This window comes from Canis lupus, chromosome 15 (assembly GCF_003254725.2).
Source record: "Canis lupus dingo isolate Sandy chromosome 15, ASM325472v2, whole genome shotgun sequence".
Taxonomy (NCBI): domain Eukaryota; kingdom Metazoa; phylum Chordata; class Mammalia; order Carnivora; family Canidae; genus Canis; species Canis lupus.
The window spans coordinates 14,183,224-14,195,993 of NC_064257.1; the positions used below are offsets into that span (position 1 = coordinate 14,183,224).

Sequence of the window (12,770 nt, forward strand, 5' to 3'; positions counted from 1 at the left end):
ACTGAGTTTAGATTAAAGAAGTAGAAAATAACACTTCTGGCCAATGAGAAGCAACTAGTATTGAAGATAAAAAAGTCCAGATCGGCCAGATCATGCTTGATCCTGTAGACTGATGCCTTTTTTTTTTAGACTGATGCTTCTTAAGCTTGACTGCATTTGAATTTTCTGCAAGCCTTGTTAAAATGCAGATTGTGATTCTGTAGATCTGGGATGGGGCCTGCGGTTCTTCTTTTCTAATAAGCTCCTAGGTGACGGCCATGTTGCTGATCGAGGGACCACACTTGGAGTAATGTGGCTATAGAAGATGGTTCTATGGTGCTTGGGTTGTATTTTATAGGCCATGGGGAACCACAAAAAACTTTTTTGTTTTGGCTTGATTTGGGTGTTTAATCCAAGTAATTCCAGCGCATGGTCACAGAAGGATTTACAATGCAAAGATAGTTAACCAGCTCTTTCCTTTCCCACCTCTAGCCCCACTCCCAGAGGCAACAACATTCAGCTTTTTTTTTCCTGGTGTTTATACACATAACCCCACATACGCTTATACAGTACTACTATTTCTTAATTTTAAATATTGTCTACCAACTTCCTAATACAATCAATATGATTTATCTCACTTATACTCTGTATTTCCCCTCCTCCATTCACCCTGTATATTTATTTCTATCACTATTTTTAGTTCATCTAACGGTTACCTTTGTAATCTTAAGTAAAATATTTTTCCTTAGTATCTGTTGGTCCAGGGAAGGGTTTTAAATCAGAGGTTAAAAAAACAGATTTGCCTTTTTGAAAAATTACTCTGAATTTTGCAAGGGGAAAGGATTGGAGGGGTACAAATCTGGAGTCGAGGAAACTGATTGGAAATCAAGAAACTGAAATGGCCTGGACAAGGGGGTTGGTTGTGAGGTTGCAGAAGAGTTAGACCAGGGGGCAATTGGGTGGCTCAGTAGCTGAGTGTCTGCCTTTGGCTCAGGTCCTGATACCAGGGTCCAGGGATTGAGTCCCTCATCAGGCCTCCCACAGGGAGCCTGTTTCTCCCTCTGCCTATGTCTCTGCCTCTCTCTGTGTATCTCTCATGAATGAATAAATAAAATCCAAAAAAAAAAGACCAGAATGGATAATTTTTTTTTTTAAAGATTTTATTTACTTATTCATGAGAGATACAGAGGCAGAGACACAGGCGGAGGGAGAAGCAGGCTCCATGCAGGGAGCCTGATGTGGGACTGGGTCCTGGGTCTCCAGGATCAAGCCCTGGGCGGAAGGCAGTACTAAACCGCTGAGCCATCTGGGCTGCCCAGAATGGAGAACTCTTAAGGAGGTAAGATTGACAAGACTTGGTGACTGGTTATGTTGATTTATTTATAGTGGCATTTATGAATGCTTGTTTAAAGAAAGCAAGGATTTCAATAATATTACGGATAGTCTACTAATTGCTAGCCAGTGTGTGTGGTACAGAGAATACAGGGGGGAGCAAACAGACCTGGACTTGTTGCTGGAGAAGAGGATTCAAGGGTGGCTCTCAGCTGTTTAGCCTGATGCCATTAAAAAGGAAGGGAACCCAGGAAGAGGTCTAGAAATGGGAAGAGATGATCACAGCAGGGGTTACATTGAGATGGAGGACCCTGTGAAGATGTCCAGCAGGCAGTCAGACCTAGGTCAGCCTAGAACTCAGGAGAAATGTTAGGACTGCAGACATGAGCATAAGAATCTTGGTGGTAACAGAGGTCAGGAGAGTGCATAAGATCTTCCCTGAAGAGTGAGAAGCAAAGATCAGAAAGGAGCCCTGAGAGATATCTTTTTTAAATGCTAATAAGATGTGTTGGATTTTCTTCTATTCTCTAATACATACTTCTTAGGAAAAATCATCCAATACTTGAACTTTTAAGATAAGTACTGTTAGGGACACCTGGGTGGCTCAGTGTTTGAGTGTCTGTCTTGGGTTCAGGGAGTGATCCCAGGTACAGGGATCGAGTCCCACATCGGGCTCCCTGAGAAGAGCCTGCTTTTCCCTCTGCCTGTGTCTCTGCCTCTCTCTGTATGTCTCTCATGAATAAATAAAATTAAAAAAAAAAAAGATAAGTACTGTTAACATTTTGGACGATACCATCCCACCGCTTAGGAAGCAGGTGGAATATGGAGAACTCAAAAACTCTGGTTTCCTCCATTTCCTTTTAAAATATTCTCCATAAAACAGCACATTTCTCTTAAATAGGACTCTATCACTTCTCTGCTTAAAACTTTCTCTTAAATAGGACTCTATCACTTCTCTGCTTAAAACTAGCTACTCACTTCAAGTAAGCATCACCATCATCTAGAAACGTGTTAGAAATGCAGTCTTCTGCTCTGCCCCAGACTATTGAATCGAAAACCCATAACGGGGCCCAGCAATTTGTGTTTTAAGACGCCCTCAGAGTGATTCTGATGCAAGGTGAAGTTTAAGACCCACTGTGTTCAGCTAAGTGCTTTGTATGTATTATGTCATTAAAGCTTCACAACAACGCTATTATTCTTGTCAGTATAGGGCGGGGGTTAGGGGTGGAATCTGGAGATGTGATACCGATGTTTGAGTTCTAGCTCCCCCAGCTTTGTGCCCTGGGGCCTCATTACTAATAATATCTACCTCAAGGAGCCGTTGTGGAACGAAATGAGCTGATGCCGGCCAAGTGCTTGGAACGGTGACTGCACGGCGTAAGCATCCTGTAAGCGCACCCCATCTCACAGACCCGGGGATCCGGGCTGAGCCCAAGGTGAAGAGACCTGCCCCAGGTCTAGGCTAGAGGTAGCAGCGGGTTTGAATTCCCCTCGGCCTCCGAAGACACCCTTGCGCAGGCCAGGGGCGCGGCGGCGGCGCCCAGGCCCGAAGGCCCTCTGACCCTGGCACCGAGCGGGCTAGTCAAGGCGCTGGGGCTCCGACTGCGGCCGGGCTGCCCCCCGCGGCGCTGGGGCCCCGCTGTCCCCCCGCCCCGCCCCGCCCCGCCCCGCCGCCCGTTGCGAAGCCGCCGGGGAAGCCAGCGCTCGCGGCCCCGCCGCCGCCGCCGCCGCCCTAAGCGCCGCCCGCCGCCCTCTCACCCCGCGGCGGCGGCGGAAGCGGGGAGGCGGGCCGGGCCGGCCGGGGCGGGGCGGCGAGCGGCATGGAGGAGGCGGAGGCCGCGGCGCGCCGGGCGGAGCAGTGCGGGCCCGAGAGGGGCCCGAGCGGGGCCCGGGCGCCCTGAGCCGTGAGTGGTTCGCGGCGGGAGTCCCCGGGGGGTGGCGCGGCCGGGGCTGGGCTCCCGAGCCCTCGGGCGGCGGGGAGCGGGGCCGGGTGGGAGAGGGTGAGGGCGCCCGGGGCTGGGGACTGGGGGCCGGGGCTGGGGGGGGGGGGTGCCCCGGCGCACCCCGGACTAGGAGGACCGGGGCTGGGGGATTGGGGGCCCGGCTAGGGGGTGTCTGTGCCCCGGCGCACCCCGGGACTAGGAGGACCGGGGCTGGAGGATTGGGGGCCGGGGCTGGGGGGGGGGTCTGTGCCCCGGCGCACCCCGGACTAGGAGGACCGGGGCTGGAGGATTGGGGGCCGGGGCGGGGGGGGGGGGTCTGTGCCCCGGCGCACCCCGGGACTAGGAGGACTGGGACTGGAGGATTGGGGGCCGGGGCTGGGGGGGGCCTGTGCCGCTGGCGCACCCCAGGACTAGGAGGGCCGGGGCTTGGTCCTTTTAGGGGCTGCTGAACCTGAGAGCTGATTACTTGGCCTCTGCGCTGGGGCCCCGGGCGGCTCCGCTGCTCCCCCGCCCCAGGGGAGTCTCCAGGCTGGCTGACCCCTCCGAGGCTTCCTTTCCAGAGCAGTTGGGCCACTTTTCCCAAGTCACACAGCCTGAATGATGGCAGGGAGGCGTTGCCGGGGGTCCTCCCTGGGCTCCCCAGAAGGCATCAGGCTTTGGGAGGAACACCTGACTCCCTGTGACCCTCTGGTCCTCTCAGATTCCTGAAGGCATGGGTTGGCCAGGACAGTGGTGACTCCCCAACCCGGCATGGACGACTGGAAGCCCAGCTCCCTCATCAAGCCCTTTGGGGCTCGGAAGAAGCGGAGCTGGTATCTTACCTGGAAGTACAAACTGACCAACCAGCGGGCTTTGCGCAGGCTTTGTCAGGTAGAGAGATGTCCTGGCCCCCGCCCCGGGCTCCCTCGCAGCTTTACCCTAGACTCTGGGCACCGGGACCTACCTTGGCTGCTCCCAACCCTGGAAACAGGCAGCAGGTTCCTAGACGGGACACCTCTTTGTGTCATATCCCTACGAGGTGGTGGTTTGGGCCCAGAGTTCTGGAATCAGAACCCAAGTACAACCCTCTAGGCTTCTGACGGAAACCTGAAGTCTAGTCAGGAAGGCTTTGCTCAGGGACCCATATCCGCCAGGCGGCAGAGCTAAGACCCAGGTCTTCTGATCCCCAGCTTGGTTCTCTGGGACTGGCTCCCTCTCTGGGAACTAATTGTGGAGGGGACCAAGGAAATCAGGGCCTCAAATGGAAGCATCCAGGAGCTCTGGGTAGGGAGGGCCCTGATGAAGAGAGAGGGGTCGAGGTGGTCCCCTGGAGGAGGTGGTCTTGAAACTGAATCCTGGTTGGGGGAGAAGTGGGCAGACAGAGGGAGGAGAGACAGGTCCCAGGCTCTGCCTGTGTCCCCCTGCAGCCAGGGCCCTCCTTTCAGGAAGTCCCTAAGTGATCTGGAGGGGGCACCCCTCTTCAGTCATCCCTACCCCTCCCCTCAGACAGGGGCAGTGCTTTTCCTACTGGTGACCGTCATTGTCAACATTAAGTTGATCCTGGACACGCGGCGAGCAATCAGCGAAGCCAATGGAGACCCGGAGCCAGAGCAAGACTATGGTGGGGCCAGGCTGAGGATGGGATTGGCTGGTGGGGTGAAGGATGGGGGTGGGGTCCCCTAGGATCTCACCACTGCAATGGTAGGCACACTCCAGCGGATGATACTGTGCTGGAGAGACTGTTGCCACAACCTGTTGCACCCTGACAGATGAGGCCCTGGGCCGATTAGAGCCCTCACGGCGCAGAGGCAGTGGTCCCCGACGCGTTCTGGATGTGGAGGTGTACTCAAGCCGCAGCAAAGTATATGTGGCAGTGGATGGCACTACGGTGAGTGGGCCAGTGTCTGGGGTAGAGTCACTGTATTCTACTCAGGGTGTGGTCCCCTAGTTCTGGGCTCCACTGCCTGCGTGGATAACTGCATCTCTTCCACTTTTGAGCTAGGTGGTTCTGGAGGCCTCAGTTCCTTATCTGTAGGCTGGAACTAATGATTTCTACTTGTCGGGACTAAATGAAAAGTATGTGAAATGTGTTACAGGTAGTGGGATATTATCAAAAGGGATCATTAGTAGTAGTAGTAGGCAGATAATTCATTGATTTCTTTATTTCATAACTACTTTTTGGTCTCTTCCTTGGCCTCAGCCTTGTCTTGGGCACTGGGGACCTAGGGGTAATCACACCCGGTTCTCATTTGAGGGTCTTGATCGATGTATTATGGTATCTCCAACATGAGGAAGACACATTCTAGGGCTCTAAGTGCCTGAAAGCCATGGAGAGGAGGGTTGTAGAAAGATCTGATCTCTCTTGATGGGCAAGTTAAGGAGGTTTTCCGGAAGAGGTGGCATTCAGGCTGGGTCAGAAAAGAACAGTTCACAGAATCATAGGCAGGAGGGGAGGTTTCATGCATCTCGTTTGTTGAGTTCCCATAAGACAGAGAAACCTCAAATGCCAGAGTGAAGAGGTGGACTTTGTCTCCGCCTCCCGGTAGGTGCTGGAGGACGAGGCTCGGGAGCAGGGCCGTGGCATCCATGTCATCGTTCTCAACCAGGCTACGGTGAGGTTCTTGGGGCGGGGGGAGGCGGTTGGCTACAGGGCTGAAGATGAGCCCTCCTTGCTGTTGACACTAACTCACAAGAGGTATGTCCCCTGCCAGGGCCATGTGATGGCAAAGCGTGTATTTGACACATACTCACCTCATGAGGATGAGGCCATGGTGCTGTTCCTCAACATGGTGGCGCCTGGCCGAGTACTTATCTGCACTGTCAAGGTCAGTGACTGTTCCTTGGTTCCTTTCTCTATGCCCCCAACTCCAACCTTGCTCACGACTCTGGGCTCTCTACCCCTAATAAAACATAGTGGGAAGAGCCTCTCGAGAAAGGTAATACAGGTTCCAATCTTAAGCTTGTCATTTTTATTCAGCAAATAGTTACTGAGCCCCTACTGTGTGCCAGGCACTGCTCTGGGTGCTGGAGATAGGATAGGAAGCAACCGTTATGGAGCTTCCATTCCACAGGGCAAGATCAACAACAAAAAAAGCCCAGTACATGTATGATGTCAGGAGATGATAACTTAATGAAGACAATAAAGCAAAAGAGACAGAGTAGTGGGTGATGCATTTTAGAAGGGGAAGGTCTCTGTAAGGAAGTGACATGTGAGCAGAAAGCTGGACGACGTGAGGAGAGGGCCAGGCGAATATCTGGAGGAAGATGTTCTAGATCAGAAGAATGGTGAGGTGTGCTCTGAGGTAGGACAGTGCTGGCATGCTCGAGGAACTGCAAGGGTGCCAGTGGAGCCGGAGCAAATTCAGGGAGGGGAGGGGAGTGGGGGGGAAGAGGGTGGAGGGGCGCAGATTGTGTGGGATCCTGGTAAGGATTTACTAGCCCAGTGACCTTGGATGATTCTCAGAATCTCTCTAAGCCTTTGGTTTTCTTATCCGTGGCAGGATAGTAACCTCAGAGGGTTGTCATGATCATTTAATGAGCTAATTTAAAATCAAAGGTTTTGCATGGTGCCTGACAGCGAATGTTCCATGAAGCCAGGTCTCCCAGAACCATGCCAGTCAGGCTGACTACCTTCTCTGGTCTCCCAGGACGAGGGCTCCTTCCACCTCAAGGACACAGCCAAGGCTCTGCTGAGGAGCCTGGGCAGCCAGGCCGGCCCTGCCCTTGGCTGGAGGGACACTTGGGCCTTTGTGGGACGCAAAGGAGGTACCAGCACCACAGGCCATACACCCTATGGGATGAGGGGCCCAGGAGGAGCAGAACCCCAAGAACTGGGGTGGGGTTGGGGGCAAATAGGAGCCCGAAATGATGGGCTGGCTGAAAGTGGGCAGAGAGGAGAAGCCGCTTTAAAACTGGAGCCTGAGCCCCCATTGTGCCTCATTCCTGTCCCTGCTAGGTCCTGTCCTTGGGGAGAAACATTCTAAGTCACCTGCCCTCTCCTCCTGGGGGGACCCAGTCCTGCTGAAGACAGATGTGCCGCTGAGCTCAGCAGAAGGTGGGGTTGGGGGGCTGGTGCTGGGCTCCAGTGCCTGGGCTGGAGGTGGGCATTTGGGTCCTATTTATGAAACTTTATTTTCTTCACTGGGTGCCTGGGGCTCTGTAAACCACACCAGCCTTGCGGCCCCTAATGCCTCCTCCTGTTGACCCCTCCCTTCCCTCAGAGGCCGAGTGCCACTGGGCAGACACAGAGCTGAACCGTCGCCGCCGGCGCTTCTGCAGCAAAGTCGAGGGCTATGGGAGTGTGTGCAGCTGCAAGGACCCCACACCCATCGAGTTCAGCCCTGACCCAGTGAGTGAGGCCTTAGACAGTGAGGCTCAGACTCCTTCTCAGCTTGGCAAGGAGCCCTTGGAAAGGGCCAGGTTGGGTTTCTGGACCCCAGGCCAAGAGGGAACCAGGACCCGAGGATTTGTGCTGACCTCTGAAAGGGGGGGCAGGGCCGACCATGTGAACAAAGGCTCCTAATTGGAGTTGGGTTGAGTGTGTGGAAGGGCCCCAACAGAGAAACCCTCTGCTGCTTCCCTGTCTACCCTGGAGTTGCCTTCTCCCCAAGAACTCTTCCCTGGGTGGGGGTCCCAGTTTGAAGAAGGAGGGAGGCAAGAGCTAAAAGCTGTTTCTCCCTCAGCTCCCAGACAACAATGTCCTCAATGTGCCTGTGGCTGTCATTGCAGGGAACCGGCCCAATTACTTGTATAGGTGAGCCTGGGAGGGGGTTGGTCCAGCCCTGGGTGGTGCTTAGCCCCGGGTGAAGCTCCTTGGGCTCATCCACCTGTAGGTGGAACTCTTGAGGTGGGGGTGGGGGGCAATAGGTTCTAGGCCCATTCACCCATGTGGGAGAACATGGGGAACATGGGCCCACTGATAAGCACAGGGGGGCCCTGAGTTGGGGGGACAGAGTACCTAACCCATCCCTGGGCTCCCCAGGATGCTGCGCTCTCTGCTCTCAGCCCAGGGGGTGTCCCCCCAGATGATAACAGTTTTCATTGATGGCTACTACGAGGTGAGTGGGGCTCGGGGGCTATGGGAAGGGCAGGGTCCAGGGCCGTGGGGACAGAGCAGCGATGATCACGAGACCAACAGCCCAGGCAAAGGCTGTGAAATGTGAATGGCTCGGCATGGCGGAGCCATGGGGCGGGCAGGGGGAAGTGATTCACAGGGTGACCGTAGCCGTGCCCTCAGGAGCCAATGGATGTGGTGGCACTGTTTGGTCTGAGGGGCATCCAGCACACTCCCATCAGCATCAAGAACGCCCGTGTGTCTCAGGTATGGCCTAGGCGAGGACGGAAGGGGCAGACACTTGACCCCGCCGTCCACCCTGCAGCTCATGCACCCCATTTCCACTCCCCACCCAGCACTACAAAGCCAGCCTCACTGCCACTTTCAACCTGTTTCCGGTGAGTAGTCCAAAGCCCTTGGACCTAGGGAAGGGAAATGTGGGTATAAAGCCTGGTCTTACTATATAGCAAGCTCTTCCCCTGTCTGGGCCTCAGCTTCCTGATCTGGAAAATGTGGGGAGTGCTGCCTGAGAAGTGGGATGGGGGTGGAGGAGGCACAGGATGGGAAAGGGCCCCTGGGGTCATGCTGTCCCCCCTGCCCCCTGCAGGAAGCCAGGTTTGCCGTGGTCCTGGAAGAGGACTTGGACATTGCTGTGGATTTTTTCAGGTGAGGGGAGTACCCCTCCATAAGTGGCTCTCCATGCAGCTCCTACCTGCTGCCTCGGGCCTCTTTCCTTACTGGCTCTCCAGGGAGGCAGGCAGGGGGTGTCTGGGAGAGCTTTGTGGGGGAAGTCAGCTCAAAAGTGGGGGGAAAGCCTGAGCAAAAGTAGGATGGCAGGTGTTGGGGTTGGAGTAGAGAGTAGAAAGGATGGGTAGAGACAGTGGGGATTTAGGGGGAGGGACAAGCAGGCATGACTCCTGAGTCCCATCTCCAGCTCTTCCAGCATCACTATGTGACTGGGTTTGTCCTTGCCCTTCCCTGAACCCTTGGACCCTGCCTCTCTCAGTTTCCTGAGCCAATCCATCCACCTACTGGAGGAGGATGACAGCCTGTACTGTATCTCTGCCTGGAATGACCAGGTAAGCCAAGGGGCCAGGGGTCACCTAGGGGAGTGGTACAAGCACTGAGCTAAGCCCTCCTCCACCCCACCCCCCGTGCCTGCCCCCCCCCCACCAGGGATACGAACACACGGCTGAGGACCCAGCACTGCTGTACCGTGTGGAGACCATGCCTGGGCTGGGCTGGGTGCTCAGGAAGTCCTTGTACAAGGAGGAGCTTGAGCCCAAGTGGCCCACACCAGAAAAGGTGCCCTGGCAGGGGAGGATGGGAGGGCTGGAGTCCCCCATTGGCTGCAAACCCCTTCACCTTCATGACTTTCCTTGCCCCCCAGCTCTGGGACTGGGACATGTGGATGCGGATGCCCGAACAACGCCGAGGCCGAGAGTGCATCATCCCCGATGTTTCCCGATCCTACCACTTCGGCATCGTTGGCCTCAACATGAACGGCTACTTCCACGTGAGTGGGAAGCAGGATGTTGTGGAGGCGGGCACAGTGTGGTGGATGGAGCGAGAGCACGGGCTCCAGAGCAGCCCGGGGGGACGTGTCTTATCTTCTTTTGCCTCAGTTTCTTTATTTTTAAAAATGAGGATAAAAATACTGCCTACCTCATAAGGTTTTGAGACTCTGAGGTTTAAATGAGTTACTATATGTAAAATGCTTTGAACTGCAAGCATTATATAAGGGTTAGCTGGTATTATTTTTATTATTACTATTCTTAGCACCAGACTGTGGGTGTGGGGAGGGTATTTCTGCCACCCGGCACTTACGCAGCCCTGCCCTCTCCTGTCCTTGCAAATGTGGGGGCCCACGCCTCCGCCTGGCATGAACAGGGACGTCCTCGGTCCCACCATGCCTTCCCCAGCTGTGCCTAAAGGGCCAGTCCCCAGTTACAGCAAGAGTGTGCCTTGAGACAGCCCAGCCTGAAGGAACAGATGAACAGCTCGAAACCTCCTAGAAGCCAAAAGGACCCTGAAGCCCCGAAGGCTGGCTTACACAAGACCCCAGTCACCTCCCACAGAGGGGCAGGCACTTCCCTGAGGTCCCTGTTGGTACCTCAGTCACAGCACTTGCTTCCCCCCTCAGCACAGCCTGTCCTTTTGCGCACCAGGCCCGGTAGGGCCCGTTCCTGCCTTCTGTGGCTCTACAACAGCAGACCCAAGGACAGCCCCTGGGAACAGGGACTAGCTCAGGGGTCAGTAGCATGAGCTGCCGTGTGGGCATGAGCTCTCTAGCGATGGTAGAGCCCAAATTAAAGCTAGTAAGAGCCTGCCAAGGATGCTATGAAGAAGAGGATGGGGAAGATGGGGGCAGGGGCCGGGAGCAGTGAGAGGGACTTCTGTGGGTCCAGGACTTCATCTGTGGGGCTTGTGGTGGGTCAGCGGGGGGTACGAGCCCCACTTGAAAGGCCTGATGTTCACCCTCACACCTGCTCCAGGAGGCCTACTTCAAGAAGCACAAGTTCAACACGGTTCCAGGTGTCCAGCTCAGGAACGTGGACAGGTGGGGGCTGGGGACAGGGCAGAGGAGCCTTGATGACCAATCCTCAGTATTCCCTGCCAACCCCGGGGCCTGTTTCTTACCCCGGCCCTCCTGCCCCCGAATTCCCACGTGATCCTTCACCTCGCCCCTGGAACCTGAAGGCTCGTCCCTTCTCCTGACCCATCTTCCCTTCTCCTTCAGTCTGAAGAAGGAAGCTTATGAAGTGGAAATTCACAGGCTGCTCAGGTATGGCCTTTGGCAGTCGGGATGTATGGCAGGGAATGAGGAGGCGAAAACCGGGGGTCTTGGCGCTGTGACCCACTGCAAAATGAAAATCAGGGCATCTTGTTCAAAAATTAAGAATTTCAGGACAGCGATAGCACAGCATTAAAGTAAGCACAGAAGGCAGCCCGGTTGGCTCAGTGGTTTGTCGCCTGCTTTCGGCCCAGGGCATGATCCTGGAGTCCCAGGATCGAGTCCCACGCCAGGCTCCCTGCAAGGAGCCTGCTTCTCCCTCTGCCTGTGTCTCTGCCTCTCTCTCTCTCTCTCTCTCTCTCTCTCTGTCTCTCATGAATAAATAAATAAAACATTTAAAAAAAAAAAAAAAAAGTAAGCGCAGGGCCTGGTTTACCAGACCCGTGAGGCAGGCTCCATCCTGGCCTTTCTACCCCCTCTCCCTTGCTGCAGTGAGGCTGAGGTTCTGGACCACAGCAGGAACCCTTGTGAAGACTCTTTCCTGCCAGACACAGAGGGCCACACCTATGTGGCCTTCATCCGAATGGAGAAGGATGATGACTTCACCACCTGGACCCAGCTTGCCAAGGTGCCCCACTAACACTCCCACCAGATACAGGGAGCCTTTGTTCTGGAATCTTCTACCTTAGAACCTCCTCTTCAGACTCTGGGAACCCCTCTTCCAGCCCCTTTGTCCAATACCATATTCTAGAAGATGCTACATCTTCTAGATGGAGGAGACTGCAGAGGAGGGGTGGGGGCTGGACCAAGGGTCCTCAGTTGCACCCCCTCCTGCCCCCGTGGCTCTCTGATCCCTGTCTCTCCCCCCACCCACTTCTTCCAGTGCCTCCATATCTGGGACCTGGATGTGCGTGGCAACCACCGGGGCCTGTGGAGGTTGTTTCGAAAGAAGAATCACTTCCTGGTGGTGGGCGTCCCAGCCTCCCCCTACTCGTGAGTGACTCTTTTCTGCCCCGGGAAGTGGGAGACTAGTGGGATTACCTCTTCCCTATACATTGTCAAATTATCTTCCCAGGGTGAAGAAGCCACCATCAATCACCCCAATTTTCCTGGAGCCACCTCCAAAGGAAGAGGGAGTCCCAGGAGCCGCAGAACAGACATGAGACCTCCTTCAGGACCCTGCAGGGCTGGGTACTGTGTACCCCCAGGCAGGCTAGCCCTTCACCCCATCCTGTAGGATTTTGTAGACACTGGTCGGGGTTGGCGCTGGCTTGTTTTTAACATGAGACTTAATTACTAACCCAAAGGGGAGGCTTCCCCTGCTCCAACGCCCATATACCTGAGTTGGAGGTCTATTTATTTACTTCCCTGTTGGGAAGGGGCAGGATAGTACCTGGGAATCATTGGGGTCCCTGGGCAGCTGATCCTGCCCTTTGCACACACCCTCCTCCCAGGCCTGGCTCAGAATCTAACCTATTTATTGACTGTCCTGAGGGCCTTGGGAATAGGCTGAAGCCTATAGGGCCTTGACTCCTTTCTTGGCTGGGGTGCTGCCCTGAGGGTGGGGCTGGCTCTTACTCAGGAACCTGCTGTGCCCAACCCATGGACAGGCCCGCTGGGGCCCGCCTGCTGATGCAGACTCACTCAGAGACCCTCAGACACGGAACCAGGCCTCTTCTCAGCCTCCCCTTTGTCCAGGTTTCCAAAGCTGGATAAGGTGGTCATTGATTAAAAAAGGAGAAAACCTCCA

General features: G+C 55.1%; 1 protein-coding gene across 4 annotated transcripts; it reads left to right on the top strand.

The window, feature by feature from the left end:
• Window positions 1-2,582: 2,582 nt before the first annotated feature.
• On the top strand, window positions 2,583-12,770 carry POMGNT1 (protein O-linked mannose N-acetylglucosaminyltransferase 1 (beta 1,2-)). 4 transcript variants are annotated; one of them, XM_025420234.3, is made up of 23 exons: window positions 3,083-3,215; window positions 3,694-3,857; window positions 3,955-4,124; window positions 4,740-4,854; window positions 5,003-5,121; window positions 5,780-5,845; window positions 5,945-6,058; window positions 6,881-6,998; window positions 7,189-7,287; window positions 7,454-7,581; window positions 7,916-7,986; window positions 8,215-8,290; window positions 8,470-8,553; window positions 8,643-8,684; window positions 8,894-8,952; window positions 9,293-9,365; window positions 9,463-9,591; window positions 9,677-9,802; window positions 10,782-10,846; window positions 11,027-11,071; window positions 11,513-11,648; window positions 11,904-12,013; window positions 12,096-12,770. In XM_025420234.3, the coding sequence occupies exons 3-23, from the start codon at window positions 4,005-4,007 to the stop codon at window positions 12,181-12,183; spliced, it is 1,983 nt and encodes a 660-aa protein (XP_025276019.1). In that variant the 5' UTR covers window positions 3,083-3,215; window positions 3,694-3,857; window positions 3,955-4,004; the 3' UTR covers window positions 12,184-12,770. The 4 variants fall into 4 exon arrangements, with proteins under 4 accessions (XP_025276020.1, XP_025276018.1, XP_025276019.1 ...); XM_025420235.3 differs by lacking the exons at window positions 3,083-3,215; window positions 3,694-3,857 and adding an exon at window positions 2,583-2,699; XM_025420233.3 differs by lacking the exon at window positions 3,694-3,857 and having other exon boundaries at window positions 3,058-3,215.

Excerpts from the sequence above, each read along its gene's own strand:
- POMGNT1 (XM_025420235.3), top strand. The coding sequence starts at position 4,005 with ATGGACGACTGGAAGCCCAGCTCCCTCATCAAGCCCTTTGGGGCTCGG. Across the intron at positions 9,803-10,781 it reads ACATGAACGGCTACTTCCAC|GAGGCCTACTTCAAGAAGCA; the intron begins GTGAGTGGGAAG and ends CACCTGCTCCAG. Across the intron at positions 11,072-11,512 it reads GAAATTCACAGGCTGCTCAG|TGAGGCTGAGGTTCTGGACC; the intron begins GTATGGCCTTTG and ends CCCTTGCTGCAG.